The 14,829-nt window shown below is 37.1% G+C and overlaps 1 protein-coding gene across 7 annotated transcripts in view; it reads left to right on the top strand.

The window, feature by feature from the left end:
* LOC105465718 (RALBP1 associated Eps domain containing 1) overlaps nucleotides 1-14,829 on the top strand; it is an 87,255-nt gene that overhangs the window by 44,910 nt on the left and 27,516 nt on the right. For 6 of the 7 annotated variants that reach the window (XM_011714303.3, XM_011714299.3, XM_011714298.3 and 3 more), the window contains exons 3-8: nucleotides 744-940; nucleotides 1,069-1,222; nucleotides 1,823-1,947; nucleotides 2,430-2,592; nucleotides 2,869-2,932; nucleotides 4,920-5,074. In XM_011714303.3, coding sequence (XP_011712605.1) covers nucleotides 744-940; nucleotides 1,069-1,222; nucleotides 1,823-1,947; nucleotides 2,430-2,592; nucleotides 2,869-2,932; nucleotides 4,920-5,074 — 858 coding nt within the window. The remainder of the gene's footprint in view (nucleotides 1-743; nucleotides 941-1,068; nucleotides 1,223-1,822; nucleotides 1,948-2,429; nucleotides 2,593-2,868; nucleotides 2,933-4,919; nucleotides 5,075-14,829) is intronic. The other variant, XM_011714302.3, reaches the window with a different exon arrangement.

The raw sequence follows: 14,829 nt of genomic DNA, 5'->3' as shown, positions 1-14,829 counted from the left end.
CCGGTGTGAGTAGAAGCAGCCTAGGCTTTGGGGTCTGACTGACCTAGGTTTAGATCCTGTCAGTTACTACGAGCATGACCTTGCCATCATGCAACTTCAGTTTTCTTTTCTGTAAATAGGGACTTTGCAGGCGTACTGTGGTTACGAGGTGAAATAAATATTCAATGACAAGTGTAGGGCTAAACATACATAGACATTTGATATAGCCATTGTTATCACTCACTAGAAGGACAATTTGGTTTTATTACTTCTTTCTAGGTAAGAGTCTCCCTAAATATGCCGGGCGCGGTGGCTCACGCCTGTAATCCCAGCACTTTGGGAGGCCGAGGCGGGCGGATCACAAGGTCAGGAGATCGAGACCACGGTGAAACCCCGTTTCTACTAAAAATACAAAAAATTAGCCGGGCGCGGTGGCGGGCGCCTGTAGTCCCAGCTACTCAGGAGGCTGAGGCAGGAGAACGGCGTGAACCCGGGAGGCGGAGCTTGCAGTGAGCCGAGATCGCGCCACTGCACTCCAGCCTGGGCGACAGAGCCAGACTCTGCCTCAAAAAAAAAAAAAAAAAAAAGAGTCTCCCTAAATAATGTAAGGGAGATTATGGTCCATATTTTGTGGTGATAGACATTTTGTGCCTTTTGTTTCTGTATCCATTTTTACAAAAATTCTGATATCTAATTCATGTCTTTAGTTTTTAATGTATATGTCCTTTTTTATTTTAAAGTAATGATTATTTTGTGGTTAACAGTAAAGGACCTTCCTCTGCCAAGATTTGTTGCTTCAAAAAATGAACAGGAATCTCGCCATGCAGCCTCATATTCTTCAGATTCTGAAAATCAAGGGTCATATTCTGGTGTAATTCCCCCACCACCTGGCAGGGGGCAAGTGAAAAAGGGATCCGTAAGCCATGATACGGTTCAGCCTCGTACATCTGCAGATGTACAGGTAATCACATGCATGTAAATATTAGCAGTTGATGCCCTGTGCAAATGCTTCACTAAAACATTTATTGGTAGCTTAATAATTAACATGTCTCCTTAAAATTACAATTTTAAAATACTGTTCTTTTCTAGGAACCTGCCTCCCCAGTTGTTTCACCACAGCAATCCCCACCAACTTCTCCACACACATGGAGGAAGCACAGCCGTCACCCCAGTGGTGGGAATAGTGAGAGGCCTCTTGCGGGACCTGGGCCATTTTGGTCTCCCTTTGGTGAAGCACAATCAGGTATTTAGAGATTTATTGATTAGAGTGTCATTGTGTTGCCCAGGCTGGTCTTGCAATCCTGGGTTCAAATGATCCTCCTGCCTCAGCCTCCTGAGTAGGTGGGGATTATAGGCTTGTGCCACAGAACCTGGCTTAGAGATTTTTTAAAAATAACAATTATTTAGGGTTGTAAATTGAAGGAAACTTGATAATATTCCTTCAGGAGTTGCCTTCAAGACAGTTTTTAATTGTAAGTTAAGTTAAATAAAAGCAAAAGCCAACTATGGAGATTTATAAGTGGATACATTGCTTTGAAAAGTGGTAATTGCATTTATGTGTATCTATGATGCTTAGACACATTTATGGATACCAGATTCTCTAAAGGTAAAATGAATAATTATTTCCCAGAATATTATGTATAAATTACATAAATTTTATTGACAAGGAGAGCACAAAATAATTGAAGATATTTAAATGAGGTATAATTTCTAATTGAACAGAAAAGATTCCATTTTGGAAATTGTTACATTTCTTCAGAGTAAGAGTTTGAAAGAAAACTTCCTGATAACTTAAGTTTTTTCCTCAAACATGAGTCAGCATGTTTACCCATTCTCCTTATAGGTTCTTCTGCTGGTGATGCAGTGTGGTCAGGGCATTCCCCACCTCCACCTCAAGAAAACTGGGTCAGTTTTGCAGATACTCCACCAACCAGTACTCTTTTAACCATGCATCCTGCTTCTGTCCAGGTGTGACATTTTATTGGTATTGCATTTTTATTTGCTTCATTCAGAGTATTGCTCCAGTCATCATTTTTATATTTTGCTGTTGCAGATTTTATAAATGCAAATCCATTCATTTATTTAAAAGCAAAATTCTGCTCTGTGCATTTCAAATCTGTTATCATTGGAATGTTTCAGCTGATTTTATTTCAGTTTCTGATTTCCTAGTGAAGTTTTGAAAGGTTTCTGCATCTGGAAATATATTTGCTTGGCTTTTTTAGCACATTTTCATAACTTTCTGTTGCTTGCATAATTGCTGTCATTCTACTCATTTCTATAATCATTGTGCAAAAACATATCCAATAATCTGACTGTAACAGATATGTGGTTTTACATTTTAAATATCCACAAAAAGCAAATTTTATTTTCAAAGATAAATAACCTAGCAATCTTGGTCCATATAATCATGTAGGTAGATACTGTACTGAGGAAAAAATGTTTCATTACAGGACCAGACAACAGTACGAACTGTAGCATCAGCTACATCTGCCATTGAAATTCGTAGGCAATCCAGTAGTTATGATGATCCCTGGAAAATAACAGATGAACAAAGACAGTATTATGTAAATCAGTTTAAAACCATTCAGCCTGATCTAAACGGATTTATTCCAGGTGAGTTGTTGAAAACAGAAGTTCTTCTAGATGGGACAGGACAGTCTCAATTTCATAATCTCAAAGATACTGTTTTATTGGTCATAGATTTTAATTATAAAATAATTAGCAGATTATTTGTCTAAAAAGAATTTATAATCACTGGGAGCCAAAAACATGACATATTCACATATTAAAAATATCTTTTCCCAGTTAAAAAAGTCTAAGACTCTTACATTCTGTTGGTGGATCCGTAAGTTCAGAATAACATTAAACAACACTGTTTTAATATTTCAGGATCTGCAGCTAAAGAGTTTTTTACAAAATCAAAACTTCCTATTCTTGAACTTTCTCATATTTGGTAAGTGTGGTATATCATTAGTTGGGTGACTGGGTTGTTTCCAAGGAGTTTCTAGCAGATAGATTTTAGAGCCTTAAAAAATAAACAACTAACCCTTCAAGAATGCTGTCAAAGAACTCAGTATTTCCTTACAATAGCCAGCTTCTCTCTCATTCTGCAGAAAAGAAATAAGTGATACTGATACAGTAGTTCTTTGTAAAGAGCTAAAATTCTTTAAGCTGTATCAGCTGTCTTTTTGTTGCATGAGATAAAAGTTAGTTTGCACATACATGGTTGTATTTATCCCATTGGTGTTTTATCAAGTTTAGTTAAGTCCTATACCATGCCATAACTTTAGGAATGGTGTTAGCTTCCATTTAACCAGAGACTTAAGAATAGCTGTGTTGGAATATGGTTGGAATTGGCCATTAGAACACAAAGTGTCATCACAAATTACTTTATAAAAACAGGCGGGGGCCGAGCACGGTGGCGCATGCCTGTTATCTTAGCACTTTGGGAGGCCGAGGCAGGCGAACTGCCTGAACTCAGGAGTTTGAGACCATCCTGGGCAACACGGCGAAACCCTGTCTCTACAAAAAAATTAGCCGGGCATGGTAGCACATGCCTGTAATCCCGACTACTGGGGAGGCTGAGGCACGAGAATCGCTTGAACCCGGGAGGTGGAGGTTGCAGTGAGCCAAGATTGCGCCACTTCACTCCAGCCAAGGTGACAGAACGAGACTCTGTCTCAAAAAAACAAAAACAAACAGAAAACACAGGCTGGGAGTTGTGGTTCACGCCTGTAATTCCAGCACTTTGGGAAGCCGAGGCAGGTAGATTGCTTGAGCCCAGGAGTTCAAGACCAACCTGAGCAACATGATGAAACCCCGTCTCTACAAAACATTAAAAAATTAGCAAGGTGTGGTGGTGCAAGCCTGTAGTCCTGGATACTTGGGAGGCTTACATGGGAGGATTGCTTGAGTCCAGGAGGCAGAGTTTTCAGTGAGCTGAGATCATACCACAGCACTGTAGCCTGGGCAACAGAGTGAGACTCTGTCTCAAAAATAAGTAAAAAACGATTATCAAATAAACATAAATGTTAATTCCAGTGTGTATCAATGTATTTCTCTATATTCTAAATCATTTTTAATAGGTTTTTGGTAGCATAGAGTGTTTAGTACAAGGTAGGTAGATAACACCTAAACCTGAAAACTCAAAAACTAGTAATATATGCATGCTATTTATAGTTTAAGGCAATCAAGACAAAAGTGGTTGTCTGTGTATCTAGGAAAGGGCATAGACAGCAAGGTGGAGTGGCTGTATTTCTGTTTTAAGCCTTGCAGTTCTACTCAGTCATTTAAAGTATGTACATGTTGGCCGGGCGCAGTGGCTCACGCTTGTAATCCCAGCACTTTAGGAGCCTGAGGCAGGTGGATCACATGAGGTCAGGAGTTTGAGACCAGCCTGGCCAAAATTAGCCGGGCATGGTGGCGTGTGCCCGTAATACCAGCTACTCAGGAAGCTGAGGCGGGAGGTGGAGGTTGCAGTGAGCTAAAGCTCATGCCACTGCACTCCAGCCTGGGCGACAGAGCAAGACTCCATCTCAAAAAAATATAAACAAAAAATAAAGTACATACATGGTGAATTTTGATAACATAAAAAGCAAACTTTTAAAAAATGTCACTAATTTATTACATGTGCCTTCTAAAAATGCATGTGAGTTACAGGTCATTCTTTTTGATGACCTTAATTATTGGGGCCACTTTTTAGAGAATTTCAAACACACAGGAAAGCTTAATAGTACCATAAACCCTCACATACTACCACCTAGATTCTGCAGGTAACATTTTGCTACACTTGCTGTATTACACATCTTTCCGTGTATGGGATTTTTATAATTACTGAGTTTTTGCACTTTCTCATGGAAAATATTTCTCTTGCTTCTTTTTGAGAAATGAAAGGATCCAAAGCGGAATGTGATTATATACACAATAAACTTATCTTCTAGGGAACTCTCAGACTTTGATAAAGATGGTGCATTGACACTGGATGAGTTTTGTGCTGCTTTTCATCTGGTGGTTGCTAGGAAGAATGGCTATGATTTACCAGAAAAACTTCCTGAAAGCTTAATGCCCAAACTGATTGATTTGGAAGATTCAGCAGGTAAGACTGGGAGCTAAAGAGAGCTGTTTGCATGCCTTGATAAACATAGTGCTTGATTCTGAAAGAAAAATCAAGATAGAGGTTAACCAGAGCTTAATAGCCAAGGTATTTCATCAAGTGTACATAGATTTGTCATCAGAATAGGATGTATGAGCCAAACTTGGATTTGTCTTATTCAGTCTACTTTTAAAAATAAAGATAAGTAATATATACCACTATTTTACCTTTATATTTGTGGCTTGCCAAGATTTGAAGAGCATTTCAGTGTCTTGTTATTTTGCTATCCTTTAATTGTGATAAATATTGTCTCAAGTGGGTAAAGTAACCCATCTTCATTATAAACATTTTTCTCTTTAATACGTCTTAATTTGTTGAAGGGAAATTACCTGGTTCATCATTAGACCTTTACAGTTGTGAGCATTTTTCTTTAAAATGCCAAGCTCTCTTCTGCAGACTCAAAGAAATCTGGAGTTTTTGTGTTTGATTTTAGAGAATGCTGTGTTGTTAACAAAAATGCGAAATGCTCGTATTTATTGGGACCTTTCTTTCTTTCTTCCTTCTCTTTTTTTTTTTGAGATGGAGTCTCGTTCTGTCACCAGGCTGGAGTGCAGTGGCATGATCTCGGCTCACTGCAGTTTCCACCTCCCGGGTTCAAGCGATTCTCCTGCCTCAGCCTCCTGAGTAGCTGGGACTACAGGCACACGCCACCATGCCCAGCAAATTTTTGTATTTTTAGTAGAGATGGGGTTTCACCACGTTGGCCAGGATGGTCTGTATCTCTTGACCTCATGATCTGCCTGCCTCGGCCTCCCAAAGTGCTGGGATTACAGGCGTGAGCCACCATGCCCGGCCTGGACCTTTCTTTAAAAAGAAAAAGAATATCAAGGGCTAAAAATTAGTACATTTTTCTTAAATTCTGAGTGAATAAAAGGAAATCTAATGTTTAATTCTTAATGAGTCTAATTAAAATAAATTATTGTCTTCAGTGTTTCTATCTAAATTCTCATTTGGATGTGATGATGGAAAGAATTTGATACTTTTAAAAGGGAAGTTCAAATAGAATTTGGCTCTCAAAAGGGCATTTTTCTATCAGGCAGCATCTTTTTAACCTAAAAATATACATGTCTGACTTAGTTGTCTAAATTACACAGAAGGAATCAGATGCATGAAATTACTGTCACAAAGAGAACAGTCTCCTTGGAGTCAATAATCTGAATGTGCTTCTAGTTTTGCTAATTTCGCCTGTGACCTTGGGCAAGTTCTAATCATTTACTGTATTTTTCCCTTCTGTTTCTCCACCTGAAATGTGGATTTGATGCCATTCACATTTCAGGACCTGAATTGTACACTGACCTTTTATCAACCAATAGGTTGATTCTAAAAATATGGCATTGATTTTAATTTCTTAAGCACATTTTTCTATGATAATCCTAGCATTTGGGGATTATTTCAGGTAGTTGTGAAGCATCAGCCTCTAACTTGAGCTGAAAGCTTAGTATCTTTATTAGGTAATTTTGATTCAAAGTACTTTGATTTACCTACTTAAGAAATAAAAACAACTTCTTTGTTAAACACCTATGATAGCAACCAAAAGAGAGAAGAAAATGTGGTAACTTCACACTTTCAGTATCATTGATTTAGAAATTGGACTTGTACCTAGAGCTTTTATATGACTTCAAGCCTTTGAAAACCGACAGCACAATAATACAAGAAACTAATTTAAATGAAGTTTAATGTCTTGTAGGTGATTTTGTAGAGGCTTGTCTGATTCTGTTGTCTGCTATATTTGTCAGTGAATCTGGCTTTTGCATGCATTTATTGGGTTTCTTTTTCCTTTATTTAATTTAAATAAAAATCAAGTTCTTTGTAAATTTGATCTATAAGGTTGATGGTTCAGGAAGTTTTTTTCTGGGCGTTTATCTTTTTGTCTAATTTTACACCTATTAGATCTGTTTAAAAGACAGACTGATTTTATTGCCTGTGTATATCTATGCACTGTTGCCCTAAATATAATTTTGAAACTATCACAGACCCAGATAGTTTTTTTTCCCCTCACAACATATGGTTTTCTCACCAAATTTATTGTAAACATTTGGATCACACGGTATTACATTCAAATCTGCTTTTCATATTTACAAATGATAAATTTTGGAATTCTGTTGGTTCTGGGGTGATGTAATACAAATTATCATTTTTTTCCCACCTATCATAAACCTGAGATTCACATGACAAAAGGTCCTTCGAGTATAGAAATTGTTTTGTGACTCTGTGGGTCAGTCAGTATCCATAAAAATCATTATAAAAAAAAATTAGCCAGATGTGGTGGTGTGTGTGCACCTGTAGTCCCAGCTACTTGGGAAGCTGAGGCAGGAGAATTGCTTGAACCCTGGAGGTAGAGGTTGCAGTGAGCCAAGATCGCACCATTGCATTCCAGCCTGGGTGACAGAGTGAGACTGTCTAAAAAAAAAAAAAAAAAATTATAAAAATAGCTGTGTTTTGGCTGGGCACGGTGGCTCACGCCTGTAATCCCAGCACTTTGGGAGGCCAAGGCAGGCGGATCATGAGGTCAGGAGATCGAGCCCATCCTGGCTAATACAGTGAAACCCCGTCTACTAAAAATACAAAAAAAAATTAGCCGGGCATGGTGGTGGGTGCCTGTGGTTCCAGCTACTCGGGAGACTGAGGCAGGATCATGGCGTGAACCCGGGAGGTGGAGCTTGCAGTGAGCTGAAATTGCGCCACTGCACTCCAGCCTGTGGGACAGAATGAGACTCCATCCCCAAAAAAAAACAAAAAGAAAAAATAGCTGTGTTTTTAAAAGGTCACGGTTAAGAGGGTCATACTCAGATAGTTTCTTTTGGCTGACATTAGAATTTATTGTAAATATTCCTCTGTGGAGCCTCTCTGACTATAGGCAGAGGTAGTTTATCTCATTTCTGATCTCTTATAGCATTTTCTACATGCTAATTACTGAAACATACCACACTAAATCCTGGTTTTTTTTCCGCCTTCCTATCACTATACTCTGAATTCCTTGAAATAAGGGAAATGTATCCTATTTATTGTAGTATGCTTAAAACATACCACTTTGCCAGGCACTGCACTAATATTGGATGAATTCTACATGTGTGCCATTTTCAAAGGAAGGTATTTTTCTTGACATTTTTCTACCTTTGAAAATATAGCGATTTGTTATCCTAGGTTTATGATGTTGGGACATACTAAAACATTAGTTCCACAAATATTCTGTACTTAAAGTTTAACTGTTAGAGGCAAATAGATGGTGAGCAGTGGTCACTTGAGTTATAGCTCCTTGGAGTAACATGCTAGGCTTTCTATAGGCATGCAGACTGGGTGGGGTAAATGTGCATTTTTTCCAAAATTACTTGAACAGGTATGCAGGGTTAAATCATAGATAAAATAGAACTACTAAGGATTATAGGTAGAAGTACTTCTGTCGACCTGAGTTAGAATATTTAATAACATCAGCACTGAATTTGGCAACTAAAATAAATAGAAAGGGAAACTTGATTTTTGTTGCCTTACAAAGGAAAGCATACAAAATTCATCTGCAGAAAGAGCTTTCTGAAACTGAATTAAAGAATATTTAGCTTTTTAGGAGTGTTTGTCTTCTTTAAAAAAAAAAAAAAAAAGATTAAGGTGGCCTGCCACAAACACATTGAGGTACTATACATTTTAATGTCTAAAGAATCGTCTCCTTTGCAAAGCACAGTTGCAATTTTAATGTACTTCTGTGATTGTTTGATACATATCTTTCTCTCAAACTAGACTAGAGCCTTCTAGGAAGGTAGGAACTGGATCAGTTTTGTTCATTATATCTCAGTGCCTAGCAAGGTGCAAATTGAGTACAGGAATAGACAGACATTCACATTGTTGAAATGATTAAATGACTGAGCCAATGAGTTTTAACTTTTTCTACCTCTACACCACACTGCTCACATGTGCAACTCGCCAATCTCTGAGATGCTGAAAAAAGGAAAGGAATGTGTGCTTCCCTGTATCCATCTCCTTCCGCATGATCCCTACTTTACACAGTAGATTTGGGCAGATGTTTCATTGTTGTTTATAGAGTGCGTTGCATGGATCTACAAACTCTAAGAAGTACTTCCAACATGAATTTTTTTTTAAGCCAGAGAAAAGAAGGCACATGAGACTTTCCATGAATAGTTTACTAGAAATCCACATAAATTCAGATTTGAGACTACCTTTGTGTAAGTAAATCACTGTTAAGAGTTTCTCATATTCATCCAGAAATTTTTAACATATATATAAAAACCTACACACAGGTATTGGTGTTTATGCAGATGCAATCATACTACACATCCTTGATTTTTTTTTTTTTTCTTACAATGTTGGACATCTTTGTACTTTACAATTGATATGGTTTGGCTGTGTCCCCACCCAAATCTCATCTTGAATTCTCAGGTTTGTGGAAGGGACCCAGTGGGAGGTAATTGAATCATGGGGGCAGGTCTTTCCCATGCTGTTCTTGTGATAGTAAATAGTCTCACGAGATCTGATGGTATTATAAGGGGAGTTTCCCTACACAAGCTCTCTCTTTGCCTCCTGCCGTCCATATAAGATGTGACTTGCTCCTCCTTGCCTTCCACCATGATTGTGAAGTCTTCCCCAGCCATGTGGAACTGTAAGTCCATTAAACCTCTTCCTTTTGTAAATTGCCCAGTCTTCGTATGTCTTTATCAGCAGTGTGAAAATGTTCCGATACAATAATATATGGAGCCATCACATTTATGATTCAAAGTATTCCATAATATGATGTGCTTTAACCAGTTTCTTACTGATGGATTTTGGGGTTGTTTTCTGGCTTTATCTTTAAAACACTGCTGCAGTGAACATGCTTATATGTATATCTTTGTTTTATACAAATAACCTGGAATCTTTGTTTTTGAAAATTCATTATTCAGGTACCCTTAGTTGCAGAAGAAAAAATAATGAAAATATGCACTAATGCTTATCATTAGCTTTCTAATTAAGAAATTACTTCTCAAACCACCCCTGCCCCCCAGACATACTCTGTCACTGTCTGTCTCCCCGCCTACCCTGCTGTGTCTCTCTGTCGTGTGTCATTTCTTTCCAGATATTTGGGTATTGTAGCTGATAAATCATTACAGTTGAATTACAGATATTAGTAAAGATACACCATTTAATGAACTCGGTCGAAGTAAATAGAACTCAAATCCTGACAAAGACATTGACAAGCAAGGGCAGATGATACTTGAAGGGCAAAAACTCTATGAGGGCAATAACAATAGTAGGGGCTTTAAAAGATTATGGTGTGGGCCAGGCACAGTGGCTCCAGAAGCATTTTGCTAGACCAAGGTGGGAGGATCACTTGAGGCCAGGAATTCAAGGTTACAGTAAGCTGTGCACCACTGCACTTTAGCCTGGGTGACAAAGTGAGACCCTGTCTCTAAAAAAAAAAAAAAAGGCTTATGATTTCAAATTCAGCAGATTAGTAAGTATCCTTGGGAGTAATTAATGATACTTACAATTATTTTTTGTAGAAGTGACCTTTTTCCTTTGCAGTTGTGCTATGAAAGTCAAAAGTGAACGAAAGATGAACGTATCTATCTTCCTCTGTTAGAAGGAGAACTCCATGGGAATGGGACCCTTGTCTTACTCAGTACTGGGTCTCGAGAGCCTGGAACCCCATAGGCCTTCAGTAAATGTTCTCTGACTCAATTAGTGCTTTTTAATTTTGCCACCAAATTATACCCCCCAAAAAAGTAACATTATGTTTCTCCCCGCCCACACCCTCCCCACCGAGAGGGAGTCTTGCTCTGTCGCCCAGGCTGGAGTGCTGTGGCGCAATCTTGGCTCACTGCAACTTCCCCCTCCCGGGTTCAAGCAATTCTCCTGCCTCAGCCTCCCGAGTAGCTGGGATTACAGGCATGCTAATTTTTGTATTTTTAGTAGAGACGGAGTTTCACCATGTTGGCCAGGCTGGTCTTGAACTTCTGACCTCGTGAAGCGCCCACCTTGGCCTCCCAATCCCAAAGTGTGGGGATTACAGGCATGAGCCACCACTTTATCTTTCATTCTTTGTTCTTTATACTCTATTTCCACTATTTTCTCTGTAAGTTTTTAAGATAAAGCTCCAATTAACTGTTTTCCTCTTTATGAAATTTTAGTATTTATTTTGAATGGATTAACTTTAAATGGATTTTTTTCCCATGTTTAGCTTTCTTTGGATAATGGGAACCTCCTATATATTGTAGGTAATATTCTTTGAACTATAATAGTTGAGTCAGATGTTGATCAGTACTGTCAAATGTTGATCAATGCTGTAAAAAGTCAGCAAGTTCAGTTTAATAAGAATTTTGGGTGAATATTTTGTTTCTTTTCAAACCTTGTTAGACACGTTTTTACTTTGCTTTTTTTAAACCTTTGGTTTTAATTGAAAACAATTAGTCTTCTACATAAGACCCTCTTTTAAGGTAGTTTTATTGAATAAGTTTCATAAACCCTCTTAAGGTCTGCTTACTAAGTTTCCATTTTGTGAAGTGTTAGGGAAAAGTGGAGTTCATTTTGGAAATAGAACTTACTAGTTTTTTGATGCATATAATATCATTCAATGAAAAACAAAGCATATCTTAAATTTCATCTTTCTACATATGCATTGCTTATGCCTGTCTTTTAAATATGAATGAAAAAGTTACCATTTGTAGTTTTCCTTGAAGACTTAAAAGTCATGAACACTTGATTTTTTTCATTTTACATAGTTTTTTCTTACACTGTCTTTTAAATATGAATGAAAGTTACCATTTGTAGTTTTCCTTGAAGACTTAAAAGTCATCAACACTTGATTGTTTTTCATTTTACATATTTTTTCTTACACTGTTTTTTAAATGTGAATAAAAGTTACCATTTGTAGTTTTCCTTGAAGACTTAAAAGTCATGAACACTTGATTGTTTTTCATTTTACATATTTTTTTCTTACAAGAATAATAGTCTTCAAATAAGTTATTTCTGCCTTGATGAAATTATTAAATGAGGTTGGAACATTGAACATTCGTTACTGAATAAATTCCTAGATTTGTTTGCTGCTTGAAGGCAAAGTAAGTTTTAAACTGTAAGACTTTAAGGGAGTATATATATTTCTGTAAGATTAATAACAGCCAGCACTTTTGAGACAATTTTTTAGTATATCAAGTATAATACTAAGAATATAAGAGAAGTTTAGGATGTGTAGGTTACAAAGCTAGAATAAAACCAAAGCTCTGAGAAAGAGGTTGTTTAGCAGGTAGACTGTACTGAATTGAATCTGGGAATTTTCCAGATTCTTTGAAAGGATTGAGAGGTGAAACTTCTTCCAGTGTTTGCAAACTTAGAATAAATGTAGAATAAGCCGTAGGTCAGTGTGATCATACTGGGTTGTCTCTTTCAGACACACTTTTATACGTGGAAATACTTTTTGCATAACAGCCCATTTGGGGTTAACTTTAACGAATAATTTAGGCTCATGCTCTTCTTTTTCAGCCCTGATGCTCTGATGATGTCAGGGGCAGAGCAGAACCCACAGGAGGGAGGCAGGGTTGACACAGTGTTCCAGCAGGAGGCTAGGTTGGAACACTGCATCAGGTAAGAGTAAAACTACACCCCTGCCTCCGGAAAAATACAGTCTTAAAGACTAACATTTGTGGGTGGGCAGGAAGCTCTTTGTTGGAGTACTTATATGGAGCAAAGTTGAAGGAGGTACAGTTTATTTCTAGACCGAATGGTTGCCCGTAGACTGACTCTTGGTTTCTAGAACATAGGAGAGAAGCAATGCGTAATTTTGCTAATTTATCCCAGAAACAATTTTTGGATTTTCTAGGACAACAATTTTTCAAACTTCTAAATCTTTTTTTGTTTGGTTGGTTTTTGTTGTTGTTGTCGTTGTTGTTTATTTCAATGTGGAACAAACTTTTAAATCTTTAGACCCCTTTAGACGTTCTTAAAATTTGTGGACCCCAAGAGTCTTTGTTTACATGGGTTAGATCTATCAAATACTTACATTATTAGAAATTAAAACTGATTAATTTTTGTTTTTACTTTATGTAAAAAAGCAATAATCCATTACCTATTGGCATAAATATTTTTAGGAAAATAACCGTATTCTCCAAAATTAAAAAATTATAAAAAGGGTGGCATTATTTTACATTTTTGTGAATTTCTTTTACATCTGTCTTAATAGAAGACAACGAAATTGTCATATTTGCTTCTGCATTGTCTGTTGGATATGTTGTTTTGTTTGAGGTATACCAGGGGTCTAAAAACTAAGCCCTGTGAGATAGATCCAGCCTACTGCCCATTTTTTACTAGCCCACAAGCCAAGAAAATTTTTTCTTTTTAATTGTTGAAAAGAAATCAAAAGAATATTTTATTACACATTAAAAATTGTATGAAATTCAAATTTCAGTGTCCATAAAAATTGTATTAGAACACAGCAGTGCTCATCGTTTATTTATGAATTGTCTAGGACTGCCTTTGCACCATAATGGTGGAGTTGAATTGTTGCAACAGATACCTTATAGCCACAAAACCTAAAATAGTTACTATCTGGCCTTATGGAGAAAACAGTTTCCAAGTTAAATCTAGCCTTACACAATAAAAGGAAGCACTATTTCATGGCTTTTTCAGATAACATAATTATTCTTTGGTACCACATCAAAGCACAAATGATAATTTCTTAAAGGTTACTTGCAGTGTGGAAGCTGAAGCCACTTTAATGCATTTTTTGTACTTTTACTTGATTTTATACCATAATGCATTGGATATTTGTAAAATATCAGATCATTGAGTTACACACATCTTTCAGATGTTGACATCTTTCATTATAAAATATTTAAAAAGTGTATTTGCTGATTTCACAACCTATCTTATCAAAGAAGCCTTTAAGTGCTGGAAGCTCTTGAGATTATGGACATGGACATACATTTTCCAAAATTTGAGTTTTCCCTTGAAACCCTCAGCATTGTCATTAGTAACCATTGGAAACAAATACTGAAAACATTGCTTTCCTTGAAATGACAAGCTCACTTCGTTCATTTTTGAGAAAATGCCTGCTCGATAACCAAGTCTGAATTATTATAGATTATCAGCTCTTCTTTCAAGAAAAATGGTGTGCCATGAAAAAAAGTGGCTTGTTCAGCTTACAACTGAATCATACAAGTACTTTTCTGTGAGACAACCATTGTACCTATTCATATGCAGCAGAAGTGTTGTGTGTATATATTTCCCATTTTGACACATAGAGGAAGATGTGTTTTTAGGGCTGAGATTTAATAAAATTAATTTGTACTGCTTCATGAACATTCATAAGTGAGATCAGCATACATATTTATTTTCATTTAAATTTAATGCTTATGTATGTGGGGGGGGGTAAGGAATACAATAACTGTAAGTGAAGAGTACAATGACTATATTTTGTTGCCACTGCCTTGATTCAGTGCAAATGTCAACATAAATGTCAATTATTATTACAAGAATAATTTTCACCTTTCAAATCTCTAAAAGAGTCTTGGGGAGGGACTCTTAGAAAGGAGTCTGTGGTCCACAGTTTGAGGACTACAACTCTAGGAAAATAACTCTATTGAAATGGCTGTAAAGTATAATTGTTTGGGTGACTAGCATTTCACTTCACAGCCTCAAGCAACTAGACCCACTGCAGCTTTGTACCAGTGAACCAGAAATATTTCCAGAATCTGTCCCAAATCATAACTGCCCTGAGG

Source organism: Macaca nemestrina, chromosome 5, assembly GCF_043159975.1.
Source record: "Macaca nemestrina isolate mMacNem1 chromosome 5, mMacNem.hap1, whole genome shotgun sequence".
Classification (NCBI taxonomy): domain Eukaryota; kingdom Metazoa; phylum Chordata; class Mammalia; order Primates; family Cercopithecidae; genus Macaca; species Macaca nemestrina.
This window is presented reverse-complemented; position numbering and strand designations above follow the sequence as displayed.